The sequence below is a fragment of the Antechinus flavipes genome, chromosome 6, assembly GCF_016432865.1.
Source record: "Antechinus flavipes isolate AdamAnt ecotype Samford, QLD, Australia chromosome 6, AdamAnt_v2, whole genome shotgun sequence".
Lineage (NCBI taxonomy): Eukaryota > Metazoa > Chordata > Mammalia > Dasyuromorphia > Dasyuridae > Antechinus > Antechinus flavipes.
Genome location: NC_067403.1, coordinates 27,339,474 through 27,362,679, shown reverse-complemented (window position 1 = coordinate 27,362,679; position 23,206 = coordinate 27,339,474). Strand labels below are relative to the sequence as shown.

At 42.5% G+C, this 23,206-nt stretch overlaps 1 protein-coding gene across 7 annotated transcripts in view; it reads right to left on the bottom strand.

Annotated features, from left to right (window-relative positions):
- The window catches only part of TBC1D1 (TBC1 domain family member 1), a 223,798-nt gene that overhangs the window by 70,239 nt on the left and 130,353 nt on the right, over positions 1-23,206 (bottom strand). For 4 of the 7 annotated variants that reach the window (XM_051965690.1, XM_051965689.1, XM_051965691.1 and 1 more), the window contains 4 exons: positions 20,911-21,191; positions 18,477-18,638; positions 17,797-17,916; positions 15,322-15,461 (listed from right to left, as the gene is read on the bottom strand). In XM_051965690.1, the coding sequence (XP_051821650.1) occupies positions 15,322-15,461; positions 17,797-17,916; positions 18,477-18,638; positions 20,911-21,191 (703 nt within the window). The remainder of the gene's footprint in view (positions 1-15,321; positions 15,462-17,796; positions 17,917-18,476; positions 18,639-20,910; positions 21,192-23,206) is intronic. The other 3 variants (XM_051965692.1, XM_051965693.1, XM_051965694.1) reach the window with 3 other exon arrangements.

The following is a 23,206-nucleotide window of genomic DNA, read 5'->3' as shown; positions in this document are numbered from 1 at the left end:
GTGCAGGCGCATGCATCTACATATGTATATATACCCAACCTAATTAAAAGAGCACTAATTCTCAGGTGACCTCAGCATTTCTATGTCAGAGCTTGCCAAATCCAACATGCAAACAAACAAGAATTACACACTTGGATAAAATGTTGGAAAAACAGCAATGGACAATTCAGTGGAGAATTCTGAAAGGGAATCTTAGAAAATACACATAATTCTTAGGTTCCCATGAGAACTTAAGACAGAAACTGATCCCAAACTAGGCATAAAGACTACATTAACAATTCAGAAAGGCAGATGCGACTACAGCCTTTAAAGAACATAATGGAAAAAAAAATTTAAAACTCTTATAATCAAAAAAGAAAATATGGACAAAACATCCAGATTCAAATGAAGACTAAAATTATACCTTATACAACTGGTGAGTAAATGGCAAAAATCATAGAAAAAAAATAAACCAATAATAAAAAGTTATAATGAGGCAACATAGTACAATTGATGATAATACTTAAATAAGATCTTAAAGTTTATATCCCTGAATAACATATTACTAAACAAGAAAACTGAGAATACATTTTTAAACTAGATAAGTAACTAATTGATAATCTCTAATTATGAAAATATTTTGTTATTTTAAGTCAAGATAAATACCTTTACAATCCTCTTACAACTTACTCCTACCTCTCTTTTTTTTCCCAGCTTCCTACCCCCCTCTCCCCTCCCTGCCCCGAGCAATCCAGTGGCACTGGCCTCCCTATTCTGAACAAGATACTATCTCCTGGATCTGGGACTTTTATCTGACTCTCCCTCACGTCTAAAACATTTTCATCTCCATTTCTTGCTTTGCTTCAAGTTACAGCTAAAATCCTATCTTCTACAGAAAACTTTTTCAAATTCCCCTTAATATTAGTGCCTTCTCCTGGTTGATAATATTTAATATATCCTGCATAAATCTTATTTGCACATAGTTTTTTTGGTATGTTATCTCCTCCACTAGATTCTAGGTTTCTTGATAGAAGGACTGCTTTTTGCCTTTAGCATCTCTTGTCATTTAGCACGATGTCTGGCACACAATAGGTTCTTTAAAAAACGTGACTGTTGGTTGAATTGAAACTAACACAAACAAACTCATAAATGACATAAAGCATTGATTAGGGGGGAAAAACTACAAAAGCATTATTTTAAAAAATGGAACTGACTTCTGCAAACATATATTGTATCTAGGATATACTGCAACATATCTAATATATATAGGACTGCTTGCCATCTAGGGGAGGGGGTGGAGGGAGGGAGGGGAAAAAATCAGAACAGAAGCGAGTGCAAGGGATAATGTTGTAAAAAAAATTACCCTGGCATGGATTCTGTCAATATAAAGTTATTATAAAACATAATAAAATATATATATTTAAAAAATAATAAGAGAATCTTAAAGCTGGAAAAAAATGGAACTGACAAAATCAAAAACAAAAGGAGGTAATTCACAAGTTACTGTGATTTAAACCATTGGAAATGCTTATACTAAACTATAGAGTAATAAGATTGAAAAACTAAATGAAATGAATTACTGAAAATATAAGATAGTGAAAGTGATGTAACAGGAAATAAAGAATCTAAATATCCAGCTTTCAGAAAGAAAAGACTAAGCAAGTCTTCTCACATGAGAAAATTCTAGATCTAGATGGATTCACAAGTTAATTCTCTTAAAGATTTAAAAAACAAATAATGAATATGCTACATAAACTATTTTTCAAACTACAAAATGAAGGTACTCTCCTTCTATAAAGAAACCATGGTCCTAATTCCAAAATCAGAAAGGACAATAGCAAAGAAAGTACCACTAACCAATATCGCTGATCATCACTGCCAAATAAATGGCAAAAAGTGTTACAGTAGCATACGCCGTTCTTGTATGTGTTTCTATCTAGTACAGTACCTGGCCTAGTACATACACACAGTACCTTGCACACAGTAGGTACTTAAAATGTTGGCTAAACGAATGAGAGTAAAAGGCCCGTTCCCACACCTTTAGCTAAAAAGTCAGACCACAGCACACCCTTATATTTTCCTACAATTCCAAGAGAGATGGCAGGGTCAGGAAGTAAAAGAACAAAAAATCATGGGGAGTTAGAGAGGCAATGTTGAAAAGGGAGGTCAATTAAAGTACAAAGAGTGACATGAGGGGGAAAAAAAAAGAAAAAACAAAGATGTCATGAAGAAAAAACTCCACAAAAGGGACATGCTCCTCAAATTCAGTTATTAGCTTAATCCTTTAAGTGCTTGAATAACTTTTGGAGGAGTTTTTGCTTGCCCAACAGGCAAGAAATTGGGAAATCTATGACTTAGTCACTGAAATGGAATTAATTGCTTGATTCTACTATTATAAACTGCTACTCTCTACCTTCGCTATCACATTTCAAACATCTGTGAACTAATAAGTCCCACCACACCCTTTCCATTACACAATGCTCAAATGAACATCATGTAGGAATGAAAAATCTATGAAAGGAAGTCCATGATTTAAAACTAAGGAAATACCTTTGTCCTATACCAGTAGGGGGAAGTCCGTACTATGAAACAAGATCTTATAAAAGAACACTGAACCACATCTTTTCCCCCAAACTGAAAGCTATATATATCTTTGTATATCCCACAATGCCTATGTGAAAATGTGACCTTTCCAAATGGAAAACCCCAGCCCTTGGTGCTCTCCTTATAAGGACTGATATCCTCAGTTTGGAAAGTAGCATTCTCTTCTGGGGGCAACTGAACCCTGTTTAACTCTAATGCTGGTACTATAGAAAATACGGAGTGGATCTTCAAAGTTTAAATATACATGCATTTCCTAATGTAGGTGCTTTGAGGGCTGAAGGAAAGAAAACTGAATCAGAAATGAGGATATCTGAGATCCAGGCCCGACTTGGTCATAATAAATTCACTGCGATTTTAAGCAAGGCAGTTCACAGCTCAGGGCTTCAGTGCCCTCATCTGTAAATCAAGGGAATTGGATTCGATGAGCTCTAATGTGTCTGGAAGTCTTTAAAATACTTGAATACTCCCATTATGATCAACTTATAAAACATGCATATCAAAGGGAGACTCCATTATAGGAATTAATGTCCCATAGAGATACGTGTTAGTTCCACCTGGTTTTTTTTTTTAAGCTAAATAGAATGTTTGAGGGAGGACACAGTTCAAATGCAGAAATGTTTTAAAATCAGCTTTCTCTCAGAAACAGTTGTTAACTTCAAGGGGAAGCCTGATCCTGGAGACGGAGGAGAACTGGGGGCTCTCTGGCCCAACTTGGCAACCTTTTACAACATCCTGGATAAGGAGGCATCCAAACAAAGACAGGGAACTCACTGTCTGACAAAGCAACCCATTCCATTTTTAGATGGATTTAATTATTAATTGGGTAAGGTGGCTGGACCTCTTGGGATCCCCCCTATCTACAATTTTCTAGTCCACAATTATATTCTCATACGATGTTCTAGAACCCACAGTTTTCTAATTTGACTATCATTTATAGTACCTCCTCCCAGAAACCTGATTTGTTTGTTTTACTAGCAGTTAATCGATAGTAAAGCAACTCTGAGTTCAGGGTAGGTATTACTATCTTTAGAAATGTTTATAAGATCTGAAGTTCAAAGATTAAGACTGACTCATTTTCAAAAACAACAGCAACCTCCCACTGACCCAACTTGTGACTTCAACAACAATAAGCTTACCATCAGGCTCGGCAAATTGATGCCAGAGACCAAAGAAAGAAAAGACCGAGTTACTGCATTCACATTCTAAGGTTGACACAAAGATCAATAGTTCAGGAAATCTAATTCAATCCAAATACAAAATAATAATAATAATAATTTACCTATTATTCATATGATGCCATATTCCTTAGCAAAATAATTTCCTCCTTTGAAAATAAAAAGGAAAAAATGAAAAAAAAAGTTATTTTTACAGGAAAACATAAGAGTCGATGCCTGGAAGACAGAAAAAGGTCCGTGACATGTGGCACAACGTCAAGGTGCCAAAGAGACCCCAGCTGACTGAAGGTCCTGGCTCACCTGTTAAGTCTGTCCAGTGGCACCACGACTCGGAACTGGCACACAGGCATAAGAATGCATCATAAAACAAAGTTTTAAAAACCACACGGAATGCTCTGGCACCTCCTTAACAGGTAAGAGAGAACTGCTGACCTCGTTTTCCTTCCCAAGTTTTACACTTCACATTTGCTGTTCAAAATGTAGTGGGTGTAATATTTAAAGTGGCGCCCTGGACCCAAAAACAGTGAGCGGCCAGATTCTGTAAACCCCTTTATCCTTGAGAGTGATGTCATGACTTCATATTCATAAAGTAAAAGCAATAAAAGGATCCTAACAGGGCACCTAACATCTTTTATAACCCCTCTTAATTCCAGGGCCTTCCTTCCCTCTGTCACTTATTTCCTATTTATCTTATAGATAGGTGGCTTTGTATAGACTTATGTGCGTGTTGTCTCCTCCATCAAATGACAAACTTCTTGAGGGATCTGCCTTTTTGTGGCCTTGGCACAATGCCTTGCATACAGTAGGTGCTTAATAAATATCAACTGATTGAGAGTTATATGTTGAATTGATTATATACAAGCAAGAGCCACATATTAGAGTTTCATAATTTCACACGTAATCTTTTATTCCATAGCATATGTGAAACTGCTCATTTTATTTGGGGTTTAATTTGAGGATTGGTTGGTGAAAGACACTTAGGTTATCAAAACATAAAAAGGTCATTATATCGCTTCCTAAATTCCAAGCCATTTTCACACAAATTTTTCTCTCAAATGGATGACATTCTTTATGCTTTTGCCTTATTTAGACCCTTCACTTCAACAGATGTGTCCCTTCTTCGGATGTTCTGTAGCATCTCTCAAAAATAATAAATGTCTTCAACAGAAATATAAAAAGATTTTTTTAGATGTTTTAGATATAAAAAGAGTTTAATCGCAGACAATAAAATGTCAGAAATAATAAAGCAAGACTAGATTGGCAAATTATTAATTTTTCATGTTGATATAGTGCTTTCCTGGCAATCCTGATGAGGAGGATAAAATAAACACTCATTTGACAGAGGAATAAACTAAAGCTTGTAGGAAGTTAAGGGTCACACAACTGAGCCGGCCTCAAAACCCACTCCACCTGAATCCACACCTTATTCCATTCCAACAGCACAACTCTCCAATGGGATCATATTTTTATGAAGTCATTTTAGAAAACAGAAGACAGTTGGGTTTTAAAACATCAGATAAAGAACAAAGGGCTGTTGGCAGAAAATTTGAAAATACTTTGATGTATCCTATTGCAACTGATTTCTTCTGTAAGCAGAGAAATTTGGAATCGTAGGAACAATAAAGAACAAATTATTGTCTCAAAATACTTAATAACAAGTGAGAGTATTTGCCCCTCTTGGGGTAGGGTGGAGAGTCACAGTAAACGTTCCATCATTCACAAAGGCAATCTACATAGTCATTGGTGCAGAAAACACCAAATAGCTATTATTCTGGTTTTATTCTTTGGCTACAAAGCACAGAAAGAAAACGGTGATGGAGGGAGGTCCTGTCCAAGAAAAATAAAATCACTGAAATAAAGATCATAGGCATCTATGAACTGCGTTCAAGTGCTGTATTTGACACACACTAGCTATGTGACCCTAGACAAGTCCCCCAAACCTGAAAAAAGTTGCAGAGTTGTTGTACCTGAAATCATAGGTCTGGATTCCCCCTAAAATAGAATGATAAAAAATTCTAATGATGATGATGATGATGATGATGATAAAAAGGGTCATTGGCTGTTGATACACACACTATCTCAGGGGAGAAGGGAAAATCTCCAAATTATCAATTTTTCAATTTCACAGCAATAATGACACTCACAATGACAGTGTACAACTGAGTTGTGACAGTTTTAAAATAATTTTCTTAACCTGCAAATATGCATAATTGCAGAAAATAGGTTGCAATTTTACATATGTGTGTGTGTGTGAAAAAATATGCCGAGGCAATTGGGGTTAAATGACCCGTCCAGGTCACACAGCGAGGAAGTGTTAAGTGTCTGAGGCCAGATTTGAACTCGGATTCTCCTGACTTCAGGGCTGGTGCTCTATCCACTACACTACCTAGCTGCCCCACTATTATATTTTAATATCAAAGATGTGTTTCCATTTCAAGACCAAAAATTAGGGTGATTAAAAAAATGAACATATTCATGCTTGATTAATGTTTCAATGTTCATTTGATGGGGTTTTTCATGTTTATGCAGGCTAGCCTGGGCAAGTAACTAAATACAGATGTACTTACTGCAGGCTGAGGGAGGAAATCTCAAGGGTAAAAAGCTCCCTCCCAATCTCCCCAGAAAGTCAAGCTATAGGAATGGAAGAATTTTATCCTGATTTCGAATCAGCTCAACAAATACCATGTGCATTGTCACAGGCCTTTGGAGAGATATAAAGGTTAGAAAAGATACAGTCTATAAACCCATGAAGCAAGGAGTATGGGTACACAGACAAATAATTATAATATAAAATATCATCAGGTAGGGCTGCATAAATAAGTGTTGTGTAAAGTCTGGCCAGGGAAGTGAGGGGAATGTGGGCATCAGAGAAGGCTTTCTGGAAACTGGCATTTGAGCCAACTCAATCAGAGGGTAACAGGAGGTCAAAAGCCAGAGAAGGGGTTCTTAAACTTATGTGTCAGGGAATTTCTGGCAAGGTGACATGCTGGTATTTAAAATTCCTAACTGAAAAAAAGGGTAAATTTCGATGAGATGTTAGGAAGGAAAGATGTCATTTTCTCCTCCCAAGATCTCCTATATTCTATCCAAGGAGCGCCAGCTAAGACCCACGAGCACGGGGAAGAGCATTCTAGACTTTAGGGACAAGACCTGTAAGAACCTGCCAGCCCTGTAATGTAACTTCCTGTGTGGCCGTCTGCTCCTCCCATCCCTCAATGACTCCATCTCCATTGGCTGCTGTGGCAGGAAAGTCACACAAGTAAGTGGTTGAGGCCACATGTGCACCCAGGCCTTCCTGGTTCCAGGCCCAGGACGCCTCCCACAGGGAAAACTGGCAAAAATGGAGGGATTCTGGTTTGTGACTTAAGAGAAACTGACACTGGTCCCCTAATGTCTCGGCCCAATTTGGCCTTCATTCCATTGCCAGACTGATCTTCCTTAAAGCACTGCTCTGGTCGTGTTACTAGTCAGCTTAAATTAAAAACAATCCCCCAAATGAGAAAAAACAAGCAGATCCACCCTTTCCCTTGCTCCCCAGTGACTATTGGTAACTTCTATCCCCAAGCGTTGAGGCTGGATACCAATGTACATTCACTCATCCCAGTGAGCTGCTTTGTTATCATGATATGCTTAAAGTAAGATTTCCAGATATTCTCATTTCAAGCCAACCACTCTCACTTCCCATTAGTGCACTAGAGCCCATCCCTCCCGAAAAATTAATAGCAAGTCAAGTTTGTAGAGCTGGGCTTTAAAAAAAAAAAAAAAAAAAAAAAAGACTTCAAAAGTGAAATTTTTGTTCCTAGGTTTTTAAATGATTACAGAGATTAGATTAATGTTCCAGATGCATCATTACAAATTGACATTTCTATTCTATTCTTGGGAAAGGAAGAGACAGGAAATGGAATTTGTCACTGATTATTGTTTGAAAACAGGGGTTACCAATTTGGAACTTTCTTTCTACACAGACAGTCTAATAATTTAATAGAGGCTAAACGGAGATGTATTTTATCCTACAATTTAATCTTAGATAATCTACAATCCACATAGGACGTGGCTACTCCCCCACAAACACAGTGAGCATATCTTGAGTTTTTAAGAGGAGGTTGACAAAAAGTCCAAGTCCTCGCTTCTAAAACAATCAGTTCCCAGAGATTCTCGGCTTGCGAGGGGCAGTCTTGGAAAACACAACTCCAGTAAACGAGTATTTCCTACGGTCTCAATATGATAAGCATTGCCCAAAGGAACAGAGCAAAGCAAATAAAGAGGAGTGAAAAAGAAGGGGAAAGAAAGGAGGGAGGGAAGGAGGAAGGAAAAGAGAGGGAGGGAGAGATAGGCATTTGTGGTGTTTGGGGGAAATGGCTCCCTTTTTAAAAAAAAAACTGAACAGTCAGTGGAAAACTGAATTATTTTTGCTTTTAAAATAAATTGCTTACACTGCTCTGCCAAAATAAGCCCTGATTACAAAATCATCCCATTTACCTCTATTATTAATCCTTCCAAATTTAAAACTCCAGATCTGTAGCCTGAATGCCAGCTGTGAGAAAGGCAGAGTGACAAGAGTCACGGTGAGGTTCCCAGAGCTGCCCATCACCCCCACCACCCACTCCAGCCAGACGCCTCCGGGCCTTCCAATGGGCGCTCTGAGGCCGGGGTCAGCTAAGGGGATGGGATGAAATGTGTGGCAAACAGAGCGGGGACCGAAACCGCTAGGTGATGGACAAGGTGGTCTTGGTGACCACCAGGTCTGATGACCCATCGGGTGGCAGAGCTCGAGCTGAGGAGAAGCCCAAGAACCTGCCTGGGGTGCCCTGGGCAGGAGAGAAGTCCCTCTGGAGGCAGGCGGGTGGGCTATTTAGGGTGCCATTTCCCTCTGGCTCCCCGGCTGGAGGGCCTGCCTTCACTGGTCCCCCAAGTGAGCCTGGGACTTTGGGAGGATGGCACGTCGCGTGTGTTTGTTCTCTGAGAGGGGAAGTGGCCAGAAAACGCAGGAGAAAACGCAATCCCTGGTAAATTCCTCCTCCTCCTTTAAAGGGCAGCTTCTCTGCAATGTTTCCCAGGATGCTCTTCTGTCTACAATGAGCTCCTCCATCCAGGAATACATTGCACGACCCTTTCTCTTCCCCTTCTTCAATGGGTTCCTCATGTAACATTGGGCATGACAGCTGGAAATTATGAGATGCAGGGTGTCCCAAAAGGCTTAGCTTAAGACTTGCCCCAAGATTTTTAGGACACCCCGTATATAGCTCCACCATGTTTAGTAAATGTTTGCTGTTTTTATTATCTCAGAATGAAGTAGAAGGAATATTCTTGAGTTTTACCATTAAAAGCTCAATCCCAATCTAGCCCAACAACTGTTAGGCTTTCTTTTTGGTGCCAGATTCTTATTTTGTACTTATAAATCTGTGTTTTTGTGATATATTTATTTGAAGGGATGAGAGAGCAGGCTATGGTCCCAAGATCAATCATATTATCTGTTAAGTTGGCACTAACTGGCTGGCACCCAACTTGCCCGCTTCCCTGAATAAAACCGTGGCAATGGAGAAAGCCTCAAAAGATAAGCCAGTAAGTCGAAATTTTAGAATTGAACAAGCATGAAACCTCCCATCCCAGGATTGTGCTTAATTTGACTTTTCAAACTAAATCATCTCAAAATATGCCACAGACATTGGATTTTCTGGTAGAAAAGCTATTATTCTTTCAAGAACAAAATTCATGGCCTCTTAAAATAAATAATTTTCAGGGCTATGAAGATCCATAATTATAGTACTTACACTTACGTAAATGCTGTTTTAAAAACCTTTTAGTACTTAGTCTGCAAATATTTTCATTTATAAGAATAAGACAAAATTTATTTGGGGAAAAAAAAACAGCCACTTAAGAAAAGAAGCACATGCACTCCCTGGATTTATCTCATGACTATACTTTAGATGTTGAAATTTCTCCACAGCTCTAACAGTTGCAACAGCAACTTTATGCACCAACATGGACTGATTAGAAAACTAAACAAACCCCAAATATTCATCTTAATGTATATTTTACATTTTACAAACTAATTTCAAATCACGATTTACAAACTAAATGATTCAAAATTCTTGGGTAAAATTGCAACTCTCAGGAAAGCATATCCCACTAGAGATTTGATTTTTTTTTTTTTCTGTTTGAAAAATCAAAACAACAGCTTATATGATTTCCCATAGTCAAATAATGGTGCTTGGGGAATCAAATTTGATGTTTAATTCCAGAATACCTGCCACACAATAACCATCTTGATACTCATCCCAACAGAACCTCCCACTCTACAATGGGCAAATGAGCCAAAGAAATCTTGTTAAACTCATTACTAAATCACTGCCAACAGCTTTTGGCCAGCTCTTCCTTCTAAAGAAAAAGAAAAGTTTTGTTTGCTGTTTCAATGTCTGTAACTTACTCAATTTCAGATTTTCAATCTGTTGATTTATTTGAATATCAACTTCTTTTGGAGATTTTATCTGCAAAGGTTCAAGAGGCAGCAAGATTTGCCACTAGATTGGGGGAGGTGAATAGAGGGGAAAGGGGAGGGAGGAGGAGGAAGGAAGAAAAAGAGAACAACTGGGGAGAGGAGGAAGGGAGAAAATAGGGCAGATTTTGGACAAGTCTGAATTAAACAACCTAGCAAAGAGTTGAAGGGAAAAATGTGGCCTAGGGCAAGTTTTATACACATACACACTCTTTGTCTGTCTGTTTTTCTCTTTCTCTTTGTCTCTCTCACTTTCTGTTTTTCTCTCTCTGTCTCTCTTTTCTCCTCTTCTCCCCATCCCCACCCCTGCCTCCTTGAGATCCTTCTTCTCCTGTCTGAAGCTCCCAGTCCTCATATTCTTGGTCTGCCTGCTCCACCTTCCCACTGCCTTTTTAGAGCGGGCCCTGGGAAGACGGGCCTGCGCCCCATCCTCCAGGCAGTCAGGAATGTGGGGGGCAGGGGAAAGGCAGGAAGTGCTAGTGGCAGGTGGCCAAGTGACTCTCGAGTGGGCTGGCTGGCCAGGACTTTCAAACGATTCCAGATCTATGAAAATGTGTTATTTTCACAACTTTACGTAGAAGGCCGTTCTACACTCTCCCGGGGTAACAGATGACAATATTTAACAACTTTCGCTGTCAAGGAATTCATTGTACCGAGTCTCTGAGATTGCTGTCGGCTGTATGGTTTCGGCCCATTTCAAATGTGGGAGAGAATCGGGCAAACTTTGGAGGCCGTTGCAAATTTCAGCTGAAAAATCTTTAAAACTTTGTCCGATCGTGTTCGAGCCATGATTTCTCAGCTAAAACATTTTCAGTGATTCTCTCTCCTCTTTCCACTTTGATAAAAGCCAAACTCCTAATCTGCTTTCTTACTTTTATTCCTTATTTTGAAACATACACTTTCCCTCTGAGCCAAAGTATTCTTTATTCCCTGAATTCATCAACCAACAATTATTTCTTCTCTATTACTTGCCACTGGGGATACAAGTAAAGAAACAAACAATCCCTACTAACAGAGCCCTATGCACCTTTAAGCAGTCTCTACCACCCAGAGCCTTAGTCCCCTTAAAGCAGTTAGCGCCACCCAGCCCTCCCCTCAGAAATAATTGTGCATATATTTTATATTCACTTCTCCACGTTGCTGTCTCTCTCAACAGAACACAAGCTCCATGAGGACCAGGAGTGTTTCCCTTCTGTGATAACCTATATTAAACTGCTCACTGTCTTAGGGAAAGGGAAGGGAAAAAAAAATAGGAACTTAAAATTTTATATTAAAAAGTGAATGTTAAAAATTCTCTTTACATGTAGTTGGAAAAAAGAGAATACTATTTACTCAAAAATTGTGTATGTATGTATGTATGTTTTTAAAGAAAAGCTCAGGCAGGGTAGGTAGGCAGGACAGAGGAAAGAGCACTGGCCATGGAGCCCAGAGGACTTGAGTGGAAATCCAGCCTCAGACACTTACTAGCTACATGACCCTAGGCAAGTCACTTAACCCTGATTGCCCTAAAAAAAGAAAAGAAAAAGTCAGGGATAGTATAAACATAATCAAGGAGCAGACAAATAGCAGGTACTTTGCCTGTGCTTTCTTGTTTTCTATCATTTCAGACAATCAAATACAAAAGATTAAGTCTTAGCTAAAACTATGGTAAGTTAAAATTTTTGGAAAACATTTTGGGTTTGGTCTGGGGTCTGTTCTTTATTCTCCATAGAAATCATGTCCAAGAGAACTTTCTTTTTCCTCACTCAGGAGAGACCACTGGTTCTCTCTCTTGCCCACCCTCGGCCCAAAGGGAAGCCCCTAACAAATCTCAGACGTGCTCTGGGGTAGGGGACTCTAGGCAGGCGGCTCTGGGGTAGGGGACTCTGGGCAGGCGGCTCTGGGGTAGGGGACTCTGGGCAGGGGGCTCTGGGGCAGGGGACTCTGGGCAGGGGGCTCTGCGGCAAGGGTCAGCTGAAGTCAGATCCCTGTGAAACTGAAGGAATAGAAATTAAGCAGGATTCTGGGGCCCGGGAGAGCAGGCAGCAGTGCCCCCTTGTGGCGGCCGCCTTTCTAGCACAATGCTGTAGGTGAACTGCAGCCTGGGAAGGTGGGGAGGGCAGGGAGAGCAAGGACCCCGAGCTCCCGCCAGTGACTTATCTAAAGAAAGGCTGCAAAGGGGAGCCTGCCCTTTTCTTTCTTTCATTTGCCTTCTTTCTTCCGACGGGGCGGGCCTTTGGTTCTTAATCAATTTTACCATTTCCAGTCATTTTTTGGTAAAAATTACCAGTCTGGCAACAAATTGGAAATTGAGGGGAACCGGCGGGACAGCTTCTGTGGTTTGTGAATGGGATGGAATACTAGAGCGCTGTAAGAAAAGAGAAGGGTTCCAGAAAGACCTGGAGAGACCAGAAATGACGCTGGGCTTAGTGAGCACAACCAGGGTCACACAGGACTGTACATGTACAACCTATATCAGATCGCCGGATAAATGGGGAAAAATGAAAAGCACAGGGGAAAGCCGATTTCAGTACAGTGAGATAAGCTCCATGATTTCACGGGTGCAGAGTTCCAAGAGAGGAACTGGGCAATGAGAGCTCAAGTCCCTTTCCCGGGTATCCTGGGTGGAAAGCAGGATCTGGACCCTCTTCTCTCCTGGTCTCCCCAAGCCTCCCCCCTCTTCTCTCCCTCCTCTAATCCCTCCTCTCTAATAAAACTAGAACCATCCCAAATGAAAGAGTCTACATTCTGAAGCATCAAGACCTTCAGCCAAGGCCGTGGCCAAACAGAGACCAGATAACCATTCTCTCTGACATTCGGCCACTGGGGAGTCCCATCCGGCTCCAGCTTCTAATGCAGGAAGCAGCCACGTCAGAGATGCTGAGACACTCCCCTTCTCATACAAAGATGGTGCTCAGAGGGATTTCTACATTGGCTTTCCAATGGTGGAGGCTGCACCTGCTGCCGGCCACTTCCCCCCGAGACGGTCGGAGCTGAGGAGGGTGTAATCCATGACCATGGAACAAAGCTCTCATTTACAAAATGGATAAACGTAAAAAGGACCAAGGAAGAGAATTCTCTATCTCAGCTGCTTGGCCCATTTGGGCAAAGGGATTTCCATTACTGGACTCCTTTAGCGTGATGTTTTACCCAGAGGAGTCCATGGGTCCAGAACACAGCAATCCTAAGAAGTGCGCAGGAAAATCCATTTCCCTGGATCACTTAAAATGTTCACTAGCAAGAAGAGAAAACAGGAACAAAGCATTTCTTCTTGGCGTTTGTCAGAGTGACCTGCCTATGGAGGAACCTTCTCCTAATTCTAAGAGTCCCTAAATGATATATCTTCCAATCGGAAAAATAAGTGAGGTTGGAGGGGGGATGGGATGGGGGGGATAGAGACCCAAGGCAGCAGCACTTTCTCCGAAGCCAGAAAGACCACTTTGCCAGGACTGGAGAACAGACCCGGTTGCTGGGGAAACACATGGGGTTTTTTCCAGGCGCTTAAGCTACTCGGACGAATGGTCTTTTTGGAGGCCTTCCCTTCCTTCTTTCCAGCTCTTCTCCCAAAGGCTGGGAAAATGGGAGATGGTCCAGAAGGGGGAGGGGGAGAGAAAGAAGAGAGAAAAAAAGCAGCAGCTAAATGGCTTATTTATACTTGATAATGAGGTTTAGGAACCTGTGTCTGAGAGTTCCGAGACCAGTCTGGAAGGCTGATGGGACAGGAAACATCCTGCTGCACCCTGATCATTAGAAATAGTAACAGGTATGTTAAAGGTTTGTGGGACACTGTGAGAAAACCATCTTCCTACACTAATACAAATGCAAATAATTACATGGATTCTTTTTTAAGTTATTCTAAAATCCAACTACAAAAATGAGATCGGGGCAGTCGTACGGCTAAGGGAGATACCCGAACACCAGCGTCGTTCATAGTCCTGCAGTGCTCACAAGGACGCTGCCCTTTCTCCATCTACTCCCTTCGCCATTCTCACAAGGGGCAGACTGTCACCATCGCACAGATGCTGCGAGCGCTCCCCTGCTCCTTGCCGCCTCCCGAGAACGCGCACCTGAGGCGTTTGGGGCGCTGGGATCTGGCCCAGAGTCTGCACAATCACAGAATCGGGGCCTCGGAAGTGGAAGAGACCTTACGGACCATCTATTTCAATATCTTTTTGCAGATGAGGATCTGAGACCTGGAGAGGCAGATTCAACTAATAAAAGTTTGTTTCCCCCTGTACCAGATTGTCTCCAGTTACTGGATTTGTCATAACACGGTTCTACTCTAATAATTTACCAAAAAAAAAAAAAAAAAAAAAAAGATTCAAAAGGAACCCTTACAAAGTTTTCCCACCACAATGGGTATATCTCCTTGCTAAAGTTTACGTTCTCCATCACAAGAACTTTACCACTTTGTCTTCACATGAATGATTAAGCCCAGAAAAAGCCACCCGACAAAAGTGTACTACGGCCTTCGTCTGTGAATCCCAGGAGCTGAGGAGCTCCTCGCAGCAGTTACCTGGGGTGCAGAGTGGGGCGAGGAGGTGTCCGGGGAAGAGGCTAGAACTGAGCCCTGTGTGACTGGGGGGACCTTCAGCAAGCAGCCATTTCACTGGCCCAGGCCCGCTCCAACCCAGGGGGTGGGGTGGACGAGTGCCTGGGTTCTCCCCTCTGCCCACCACGAGGCTGAGAACCATCTGAAGCCGTTAGCCAAGTCTGGAGGGAGGCCGTGCTGATCACCGGTTCTGGAGGAGCCAGAGGGGACCTTTCCTCCCAGACCAAGAGCCGGACCATTGGCTGCCCTCTGGTCTCGCCCCCCCTTTATGGGAAGGACGCCTGTCCCAGGTTGCTAGGGCCAAGGGGACAGCCCCATACGTCCTAAGGCTGGTTAGCCCTCACCCTCAGCTGACACCGAGAGCTCCTCTCTTCCGTGTTACCTTCAGATGATCAATACTTACTCAATGTTTGCTCAGAACCCAGGACCGTGATCTGTGAGGATGGTTTCAGTAAAGGGCCTGCTGGCTTCCACACTGTGCCTGAGACCCCAAACTCCGAGTTAAAGATCAGATCTCCCCGCCATGGGGATCTTACCTTCATATCTGCTGGGAGAATCGCAGCCTTTCTGTGGCGTCGCCACCCGGAGGAAGATCTGCTGTCTCCATGAGTGCCGCCGGGTCTTCAGGGGACTCTCACTGCTATTGTCATGGTGCTGTGTCTTGGACTCGTAGTCCCTGCGGTTAATGACAGGATGACGGGTTGGTGACTGAGCAGAGCTCCTATACAGTAAGGGTGCGGAGCTTTGGAAAGCTCTGGGTTAGAAATTCCCCCCGGAAGTAAACATTCAAGCCAATCAGCATTCACTGAGGGTAAGGCACGGCTACCATGGCCAGGGCCACCCAAGGAAAGGGGACTTTCCTCAGGTTAAGGGTTGGGGCTTCTTAAACTTTCTCCACTCGCGACCCCTTTTTGCCTGAGAAATGTTTATATGACCCTGTGTTTATAAAATAGCCATACAAGTCAAACATTTATTGATAATAAATCATAATTTTGTGACCCCCACATTCAGTTATGTGACCCCACATAGGGTCGTGACCCCCAGTTTAATAAGTTTTTGGGCTCTACCTCTATCCAAATTACTGTGATTACGAAAAGCCTCTAAATCTGGTTGAGCCAGGCTGTTCTCAATTTTGGAAGGATGAAAGTTCACAAGAGACAATTACGAAAACTTCTGCTTATTTTGTTATCTACTTCATCAATGTGCTTTGTTCTGAACTGTGCACTTGTGAAGCAACTGGTTACTTGTAGAAAATCTGAACTCTGCACTTGGAGAAATAACTGGTTATTTGTAAAAATTCACTTAGAACAAAGTCAAAAAAGGAAATACTCATAAATATATGATGCCTGAAGGAATATTTTAATAACAGGTGAATTAACACTGGCTACACAGGTCACTTTTAAATGAAGGAATTGTGTTTTATTATTATTATTATTATTATTTTTGCTGAGGCAATTGGGGTTAAGTGACTTGCGCAGGGTCACACAGCTAGGCAGTATTAAGTATCTGAGGTCACATTTGAATTCGGATCCTCCTGACTTCAGGGCTGATGCTCTATCCACTGCGCCACCTAGCTGTCCCAGAAATTGTGTTTTAAATGTTTTCTTCCTATGCAGATAACTGTTAGTCTCTCCCTCGACTATCTCAAGTACACCTACCAACTGCCTCAATTACTCTTGTGTCCCCTCTGTACAAGTGAACCCCAAATTTGTCTACACCTTGCCCTTACCTATCCCCTTAGCTCTAGTCCAGTATTTCCACCTATCTGTGAGATAGTTCTACCTGGATACTCTATCACTATCTTAACTTTAAGAAGACCAGAACTTAACTCACCTTCCCCTCTCCAAACTCAATCCTTCCAGCATCCCTATGGCTGATGTCCCCATCATCCCAGTAAGTCTGCTTAAAACCTCACTGCTTCTTTCTCCTGCTCTTCCTCAACCCAACGGCTAACAATCTCCATCCCTTTTCTCCCCACAATAACTCTTAGCCCTAGGGAATTTATTTTGGGCAGCTAAGAGAAGGACAAATTGTAGAGGGAAGAGGTCTGAAGCAGAGGCACTACTTAAGTCGTTCCCGTAATTCTCCCACAGAGGTGAGGAGGGCACGTTTGAACTGGAACAGAAAGAATGGCCAGATCTAAGTTATAGGAACGTGGCGTCCTTTTGCTCAAAATTCTACTGTGTAAGTGAAAAAACCTATTTCTTAATTTGGCATCCAAGCTTTCTACCACAATCTAGTTCCAATTGGCTTATCTAAATTTATTTCACATTATTCAATTCAACAAATATTAAGCACTAACTGTATACGCAGCCACTGTGCACCATCATCCGAGTTCACCCTAAACTCTGCTTTTTCCTTGTTGATTCTCATGGGCTCACCCACAAACCTCCACCCAAGCTTGCACAGAGACCAGCTCGCTGCCATCTCCTCCACAAAGTTGTCCTTGCCAACCCTAGTTTACATTGGATCTCTTCGTCCTTAAGCTGGTCTCCTATCGCTTTGGATCCCCACAGACACCTGCCATTTTCTCTTAAGTTCACCAAATATGGGGACAACTTTGTTTTGCTTTCCCCAATCTAGCCTAGCTATGTGATGAACCGTCCCTGAATTAGCCTTAGGATATCTGTCATCCAACAAAGAGTCAGCGATCCCATGTAATTTTTGGATACAAAATAATAAAAAAGCAGTGGTTCAGTAATTTAGAAAGATAACCCAGAATTCACCATCCAAGAATGATATCAAGGGGCCAAAGAACTTGTTTTGCCAACTTTGGGGGCTATTTTATAATAATAATGTGAGAATAAACTGTGGCTTTGGTGATGTTAAGATGACAGAAGAGCCCAGATGCATGTAAAATGTAAATCAACACTGGAAAGAGAAATACAGAATTTTAGCTGCACTAGAATATTAAACCAGTAACTATCCCCATGACGGCTTTCAGAATTCATTCAAACACAGTCATTAAATCTTAAAACATCCAGCCTTGATAGCTCCAGAGAGAACCCTACCTTTTTGTGTTCCTAAAGTCAGATGTGTTATTTTCATCTACAGGAGCCAAAAATTTGAGAAAATTTGGCACAGAGGAAGAAGAATGAAGTTTTTTCCGCAGGGCATTGCGATAGGAGATGCTAAGAGTTCAGTTGAAAAAGTAGAGTTTAGGATAAAGAAATGTAAAAAGACAAAGCACAAAATACAAAGCTTCAAACTAAGAGAAAGCATCTGAATTTCAGTTCCAGCAAGGATAAATAAAACAAGCAAGAAAATGAGAACTTTACACATCTCGTTTGCTTTTTTACGTTTCAGTTGAAAAAAAGTCAACTGTGATTAAAAGTGGGATTTGTGGAACATTAACATATATGCCATAGTCCATCTCCTATTTCTTTGTCTTTTTAGCTGAAAAAGCATTGAAGTCATCTTCAGACCAGGAATTCTCTCAGAAACTATAAACACCATGTCTGACAGGTCACCAAGTTATCATTATTAGAGTGGAAAATGATGACAAAGTGTTTTCCTTCATTTCCTACTATTTAATTAAAAACAAATTACTCAAAATAACAGGCTGAAATGCAGTAAGAAACATGGTTCCCGGTCATTCTGAGATGGACAATTCCACCACTTTGCAACCCATCAGCTCTCTTTAGGCTTAATTCAAACAAAGGCAACGAATGTCTCCCATATGTGCTCTCACCTCTTTGGCACAGCATTCCCACTCTGTTCTCCACTTGAATTATGTTTTAGGCATTTAAAAAAATTGGGTGAGGAGGCTGAGGGATTAAGACGAGGAGGTGGGACAGCAGGAGCCGAAGACTGACCTGAACAGCTTTTAGATTCGTCAACAGGTGGGTTCAAGCTAGACAGCAGTCAACAGAGAGAAAGGACGGGAGGAAGGGAGAGAAAAAGGAGAGAGGACGATGGAAGGACAAAATAGACAAAAGGAAGAACACGGGTGAGCTTTCTTCTCTCGTTCCCACCCAGCGCCAGTATCTGAATGTTTCTCACTGCCCGTCATCCACCCTTCATAGCTGGGATTTTCAAAGGAGTTTTTAGTGAGAAAGAGGTACAGAAAAAGTCTGTTAACTAGGTAGGGGAAACAGTCTTCCAGCTTCATGATAGTTTTCCACACCAGCTGGAGGTGACATTTCCCCCACATCCCCCAACTTGTGCTCAAACACAGGTTTCTGGCTCAAGCCTCCCAGCGATAAACACTGAATTCCCATTTGCAGAAAATCAAAGAAGCAAGAGCAGCGCTTTTGGCTCGGCCTGCTGTAAATAAGGAGCCCTTGTCAGAGGGAGGAGATGGACTGACGAGAGCCACGCAGCCCGACTCCCGGTCACCGAGGGCCCTCGGCCAGGGGACGCTGTGCTGGCAAAGGGGCAAGGCTCCTGCCACCTCAGGCTGGCAAGCTGACAGAGGCTCTGGCGGGAGAGCTGGAAATCCGCCCACAAGAACGTTTCAGGGGGAAACGGGGTGGGGCAGCGAGGGAGGAGAGGCTACTTATGGGCAAGTTTTGGAGACAAAGGCTGCATTAGGACCCGCTTTGCTTCTATGGTTACAGTTGTGTGGTGAAGTCATTGGGAGCAAGGGAGAAGCGATGGAGATGATGCTGGGATGGCGAGGCTTTCTCCCCAAAGTGCTTGTGGGGATTCCTATCCCTCTATCGGCACGCTGGTCTATCCCAGTGCGGTACCCATGGCCTGTTCCCATCAGTTAAGTAATGAGGACGCCTACAATCACCAGTGACTGATTCACACCACTTTAGAAAGTAAGGAATATTTTGGGGGGTTTTTTGTTTGTTTTTACTGGGGTAGCTGGAGTTAAGTGACTTGCCCAAGATCACACAGCTAGGAAGTGTTAAGTGTCTGAGACCTGATTTGACTCAGATCCTCCTGACTTCAGGGCTGGTGCTCTAACCACTGTACCACCTAGTTGCCCTTTGGGTTTATTTTTAAACTGGACTTTTAGGACACTTCTCTCCTGGGGTCATTGGCAGGACTAGTGACCTGGTCCTTATATTCTGACTAGAGTCAAAGTCAAGGACCGCAGAAGGATGAGGAGAATGACCGCCACATTTCCTTTCCTTCCTCACTCTTCTCTCCCTAGGAACTTAGAAGTGAAAAAAATAAAGCTATTCTGAGAGAATAACACAATTACAGAAGGAGTCTTGAAGAGATTACCCAGCCGTGGAGCAGATCACCTTTTCCCCCAAATAATGAAAGCAGGAAAGAGAAATAGGACAGGATTTGCAACCAAAAGGACCCGGGTTCAAATCCAGAATCTGCAAGTGACTATTTATAGGGTGACTTCAGGTTCAGTGCAAAACGAGGGGCTTGGATGAGACGCCTGTGGGGTTCCCTAAAGCTCTGAGGCTTCACTCCTTTCCTCGAGCTGAATTCTCTCGGTGTAAAGATGGCAAGGAGGCAGAAGGGAAGGCCACGACCTGCCCGGGTCCAGGGCCAGGGCCCTCTCCACCCCGTCAGACAGCCTATGACCTTCCTGTATCCGCCTCGCCCACTGTTGTGGGGGCGCTGCATCGAGGTCACCGCCTTGTCCAATGAGCCAAATTTATTCTGTGGGGCCAACAGGTATGTACCAAAAAGTGCTAAGTCTTTTAGTCTCTTAGGGGAACAAGTATTAAATCATACAACGAAGGGGTATTTTCTAACTTTTGTCCTTTTTTCTTCTTTAACTGCTTCCTCATAATTTTTTTTTTTTAACAATAGAACACTGAAATGCATCAACTGATATAAAAAAGTATCATAATTTCACTTGGAAATAAACATTTCCATTCTACTCTGTTTACTTTTCCTCAGACACAAAAGCATACGGCATCACCTGAAGGGCCTGTCTCTCAAGGTTCTCGGGCTCTTCCGGCGTGGACAATGGGAAGTGAGTGGCATTTGCCAAGCATGGCTCTGTGTCCTTTTACCCAGGAGAATGTGACAGAGAAGGCAATCCTTGCTCCATAAGCTCCTCCGTTGAGAGCTGCAGGGGCCCCGGGGGCTAAAGGTCAGGAGGGGGGTCTGGGCCGCACATAGCCCCCTCCCCCTGACTTCCCGCCTGCCTTGCACATACCTGCAGTCCACAGACACACAATAACCGGAGGCTTTTAAATAAATCTTACTTTGGTTCATGAGGAGTCTCTGTGCCCACTGAGTGGTACCTCATAAGTCTCCTCTGGGCAGCCCCCGGGGACGCCTCAGGGGGCTCTGGGGACACCTGGGCCTCCAGAGGGTAGTGACTCAGGGTGTTGGCCCGCCTGCGAAAGTCCTGCCGGGGGGACGGCTCGGCTGCCTCTTCGGTCAAGGGGCTCTCGGAGTCGCTGGACAGGTCGACCGAGGATCCCAGATGCTGGAAGGAACCTTCTGGGAGCGGAAGAGTCTCTTTTTCAGCCATAGACAGCTCCTGGCAAGGAAGCAGCAACAAGTGAATGCCCTGTGAGAAAGGACCCTATTAGCCCACCCACGCCACGAGCGACTCTCTAACAAGAGAGGCCAAGATTAGGCTGGAGGCCGGTCCTGGGCCTGCACAAGCCACGCCATGAACACCTCTCTATATATTTATAGAGGCCGAGACGAGGCTGGAGGCCGGTTCTGGGCCTGCACAAGCCATGCCATGAACACCTCTCTATATATTTATAGAGGCTGAGACCAGGCTGGAGGCTAGTCCCTAGGCCGGTGCAAACTCCTCATGCACTTTTAAGTGGAAGAACTGCTGCTTCTTGGAGTGCAGGAGGAAGTTTTTTCACCTGGGAACTTCTCGAGCAGTATCCTAGGTTTTACTGTATATGAACCAAAGGACTGGGAGAAATGTTCTATACCACTGTCTTAAAGAAGGAAGAGTGTGCTGGACAAGTGTATTACATAAAACTGCAGGCACCGGCCTTTGGAAATAAATTGGACCTTTATGACGTAGAGGAAATTATCCTAGGAGGAAATTCCACTGTTTAAACCAACTATCAAGCCATGTCCCTCATACCCACGTCATCTCCTAGACCAGAAATGTCAAAATTTATCCAAATTAAAATTTAACTGAGAAACAGTTAAGAAAATAGAGAAAAATAACACCATAATATAGCATTATTATGTGGTTTTTTTAGGTTAATATGCAGATCCTTGGGATTCTTACATATGATTTAGTGAAATACTGTAATGTTGAACCCGTGCCTAGAGATTCAAGTCAATTTAATCAACATTTATTACAGTTCCCCTCAAGAACATAACACTGAGGCCAATTCCTCACATCCTCCAATGGTGCTGGATGTAGAGTAGGTGCTACTTTCCAACGATGAGCTAAACAATATTGTATTATCTATGTTTTCCAAATCAAGGCATTAAAAACAACCAAGACTCAAGCAAAACATGAAAATCAACCCTGAACAGCGGGAAAAGACGAGCCAATCAACGTACCATCCCAAGAAAGGAGCGTTCCAAGTTCCACTTAATATATAAGAAAATTACAATTGTGCTGTTTGGAGCATTCCAAGTTCCACTTAAGATGTAAGAAAATTCTTTTTGTGCTGTTTGGAAAAGGCTGGGTTCATCCTCAGGAGGGAAAGGAGCCTCCATATTTTCAGCCTTCATTTGTTTTCCTGTGCTACGTTAACTACCCTACACACCTGTTACCCACACATCCAAAAAAGGCTTTTCATCATTAATTCTTTGAAGCATTATATGAAAATACCATCAGCACACCATATGCTTCAGAGAAACTTTTAAATTAAAATAAATCTTAAAATGTTATAGCCAATAATATCATCAGCATCATAGTTTTTAAACATTTACATAGCATTTTAAGATTTGCTTAAATACTCTTAAATACATGATCTGATTTGAGCTAAGGGTTTATATTGTTCTCCATTTTACAAATGAGGAAACTGAGGTTTAGTTAGAGAGATCAAGAGATTTAGCTCCAAAGTCTCACAGTTAGTAAGTGTGAGACAAGGGTCCAAACACACCACCAAAAAATGCACTAGATTCAGCTAATTACTTACGACTTAATAATAATATATTAATAATATCATATTATTAATAATAATATATTTCCACCCAGGAAACTGCCCTCATCTCAACAGAGGGCTCCAACAAGCACCCTGGGCTGGAGATGTGCCAGTCCCTCAGGGATGGTGCCCTCTGAGCCCCAAAGAATTCTGCCAGCCCTGCAGGGCATTGGAGGCAAAAATCTTCCACTGCTCGTGCCCAGGGGTGGGGCAAGGCGCAGCCACCAGCTCCCAGTTTAGTTCCACAAGTGTCAGCCAGGCTCCAAAGGTGCCCACAGAGCCCGGGGAACTAGAGAAAGCACCAACTATACCGGATGAAATCATGGGTTTGCAATCCCAATACTATTGGCAACAGATGCCTCGAGCTAAGCTCCGGCTTTGATTTGTTATTTAACGTTAATTATGTTCAGCATAACATTCA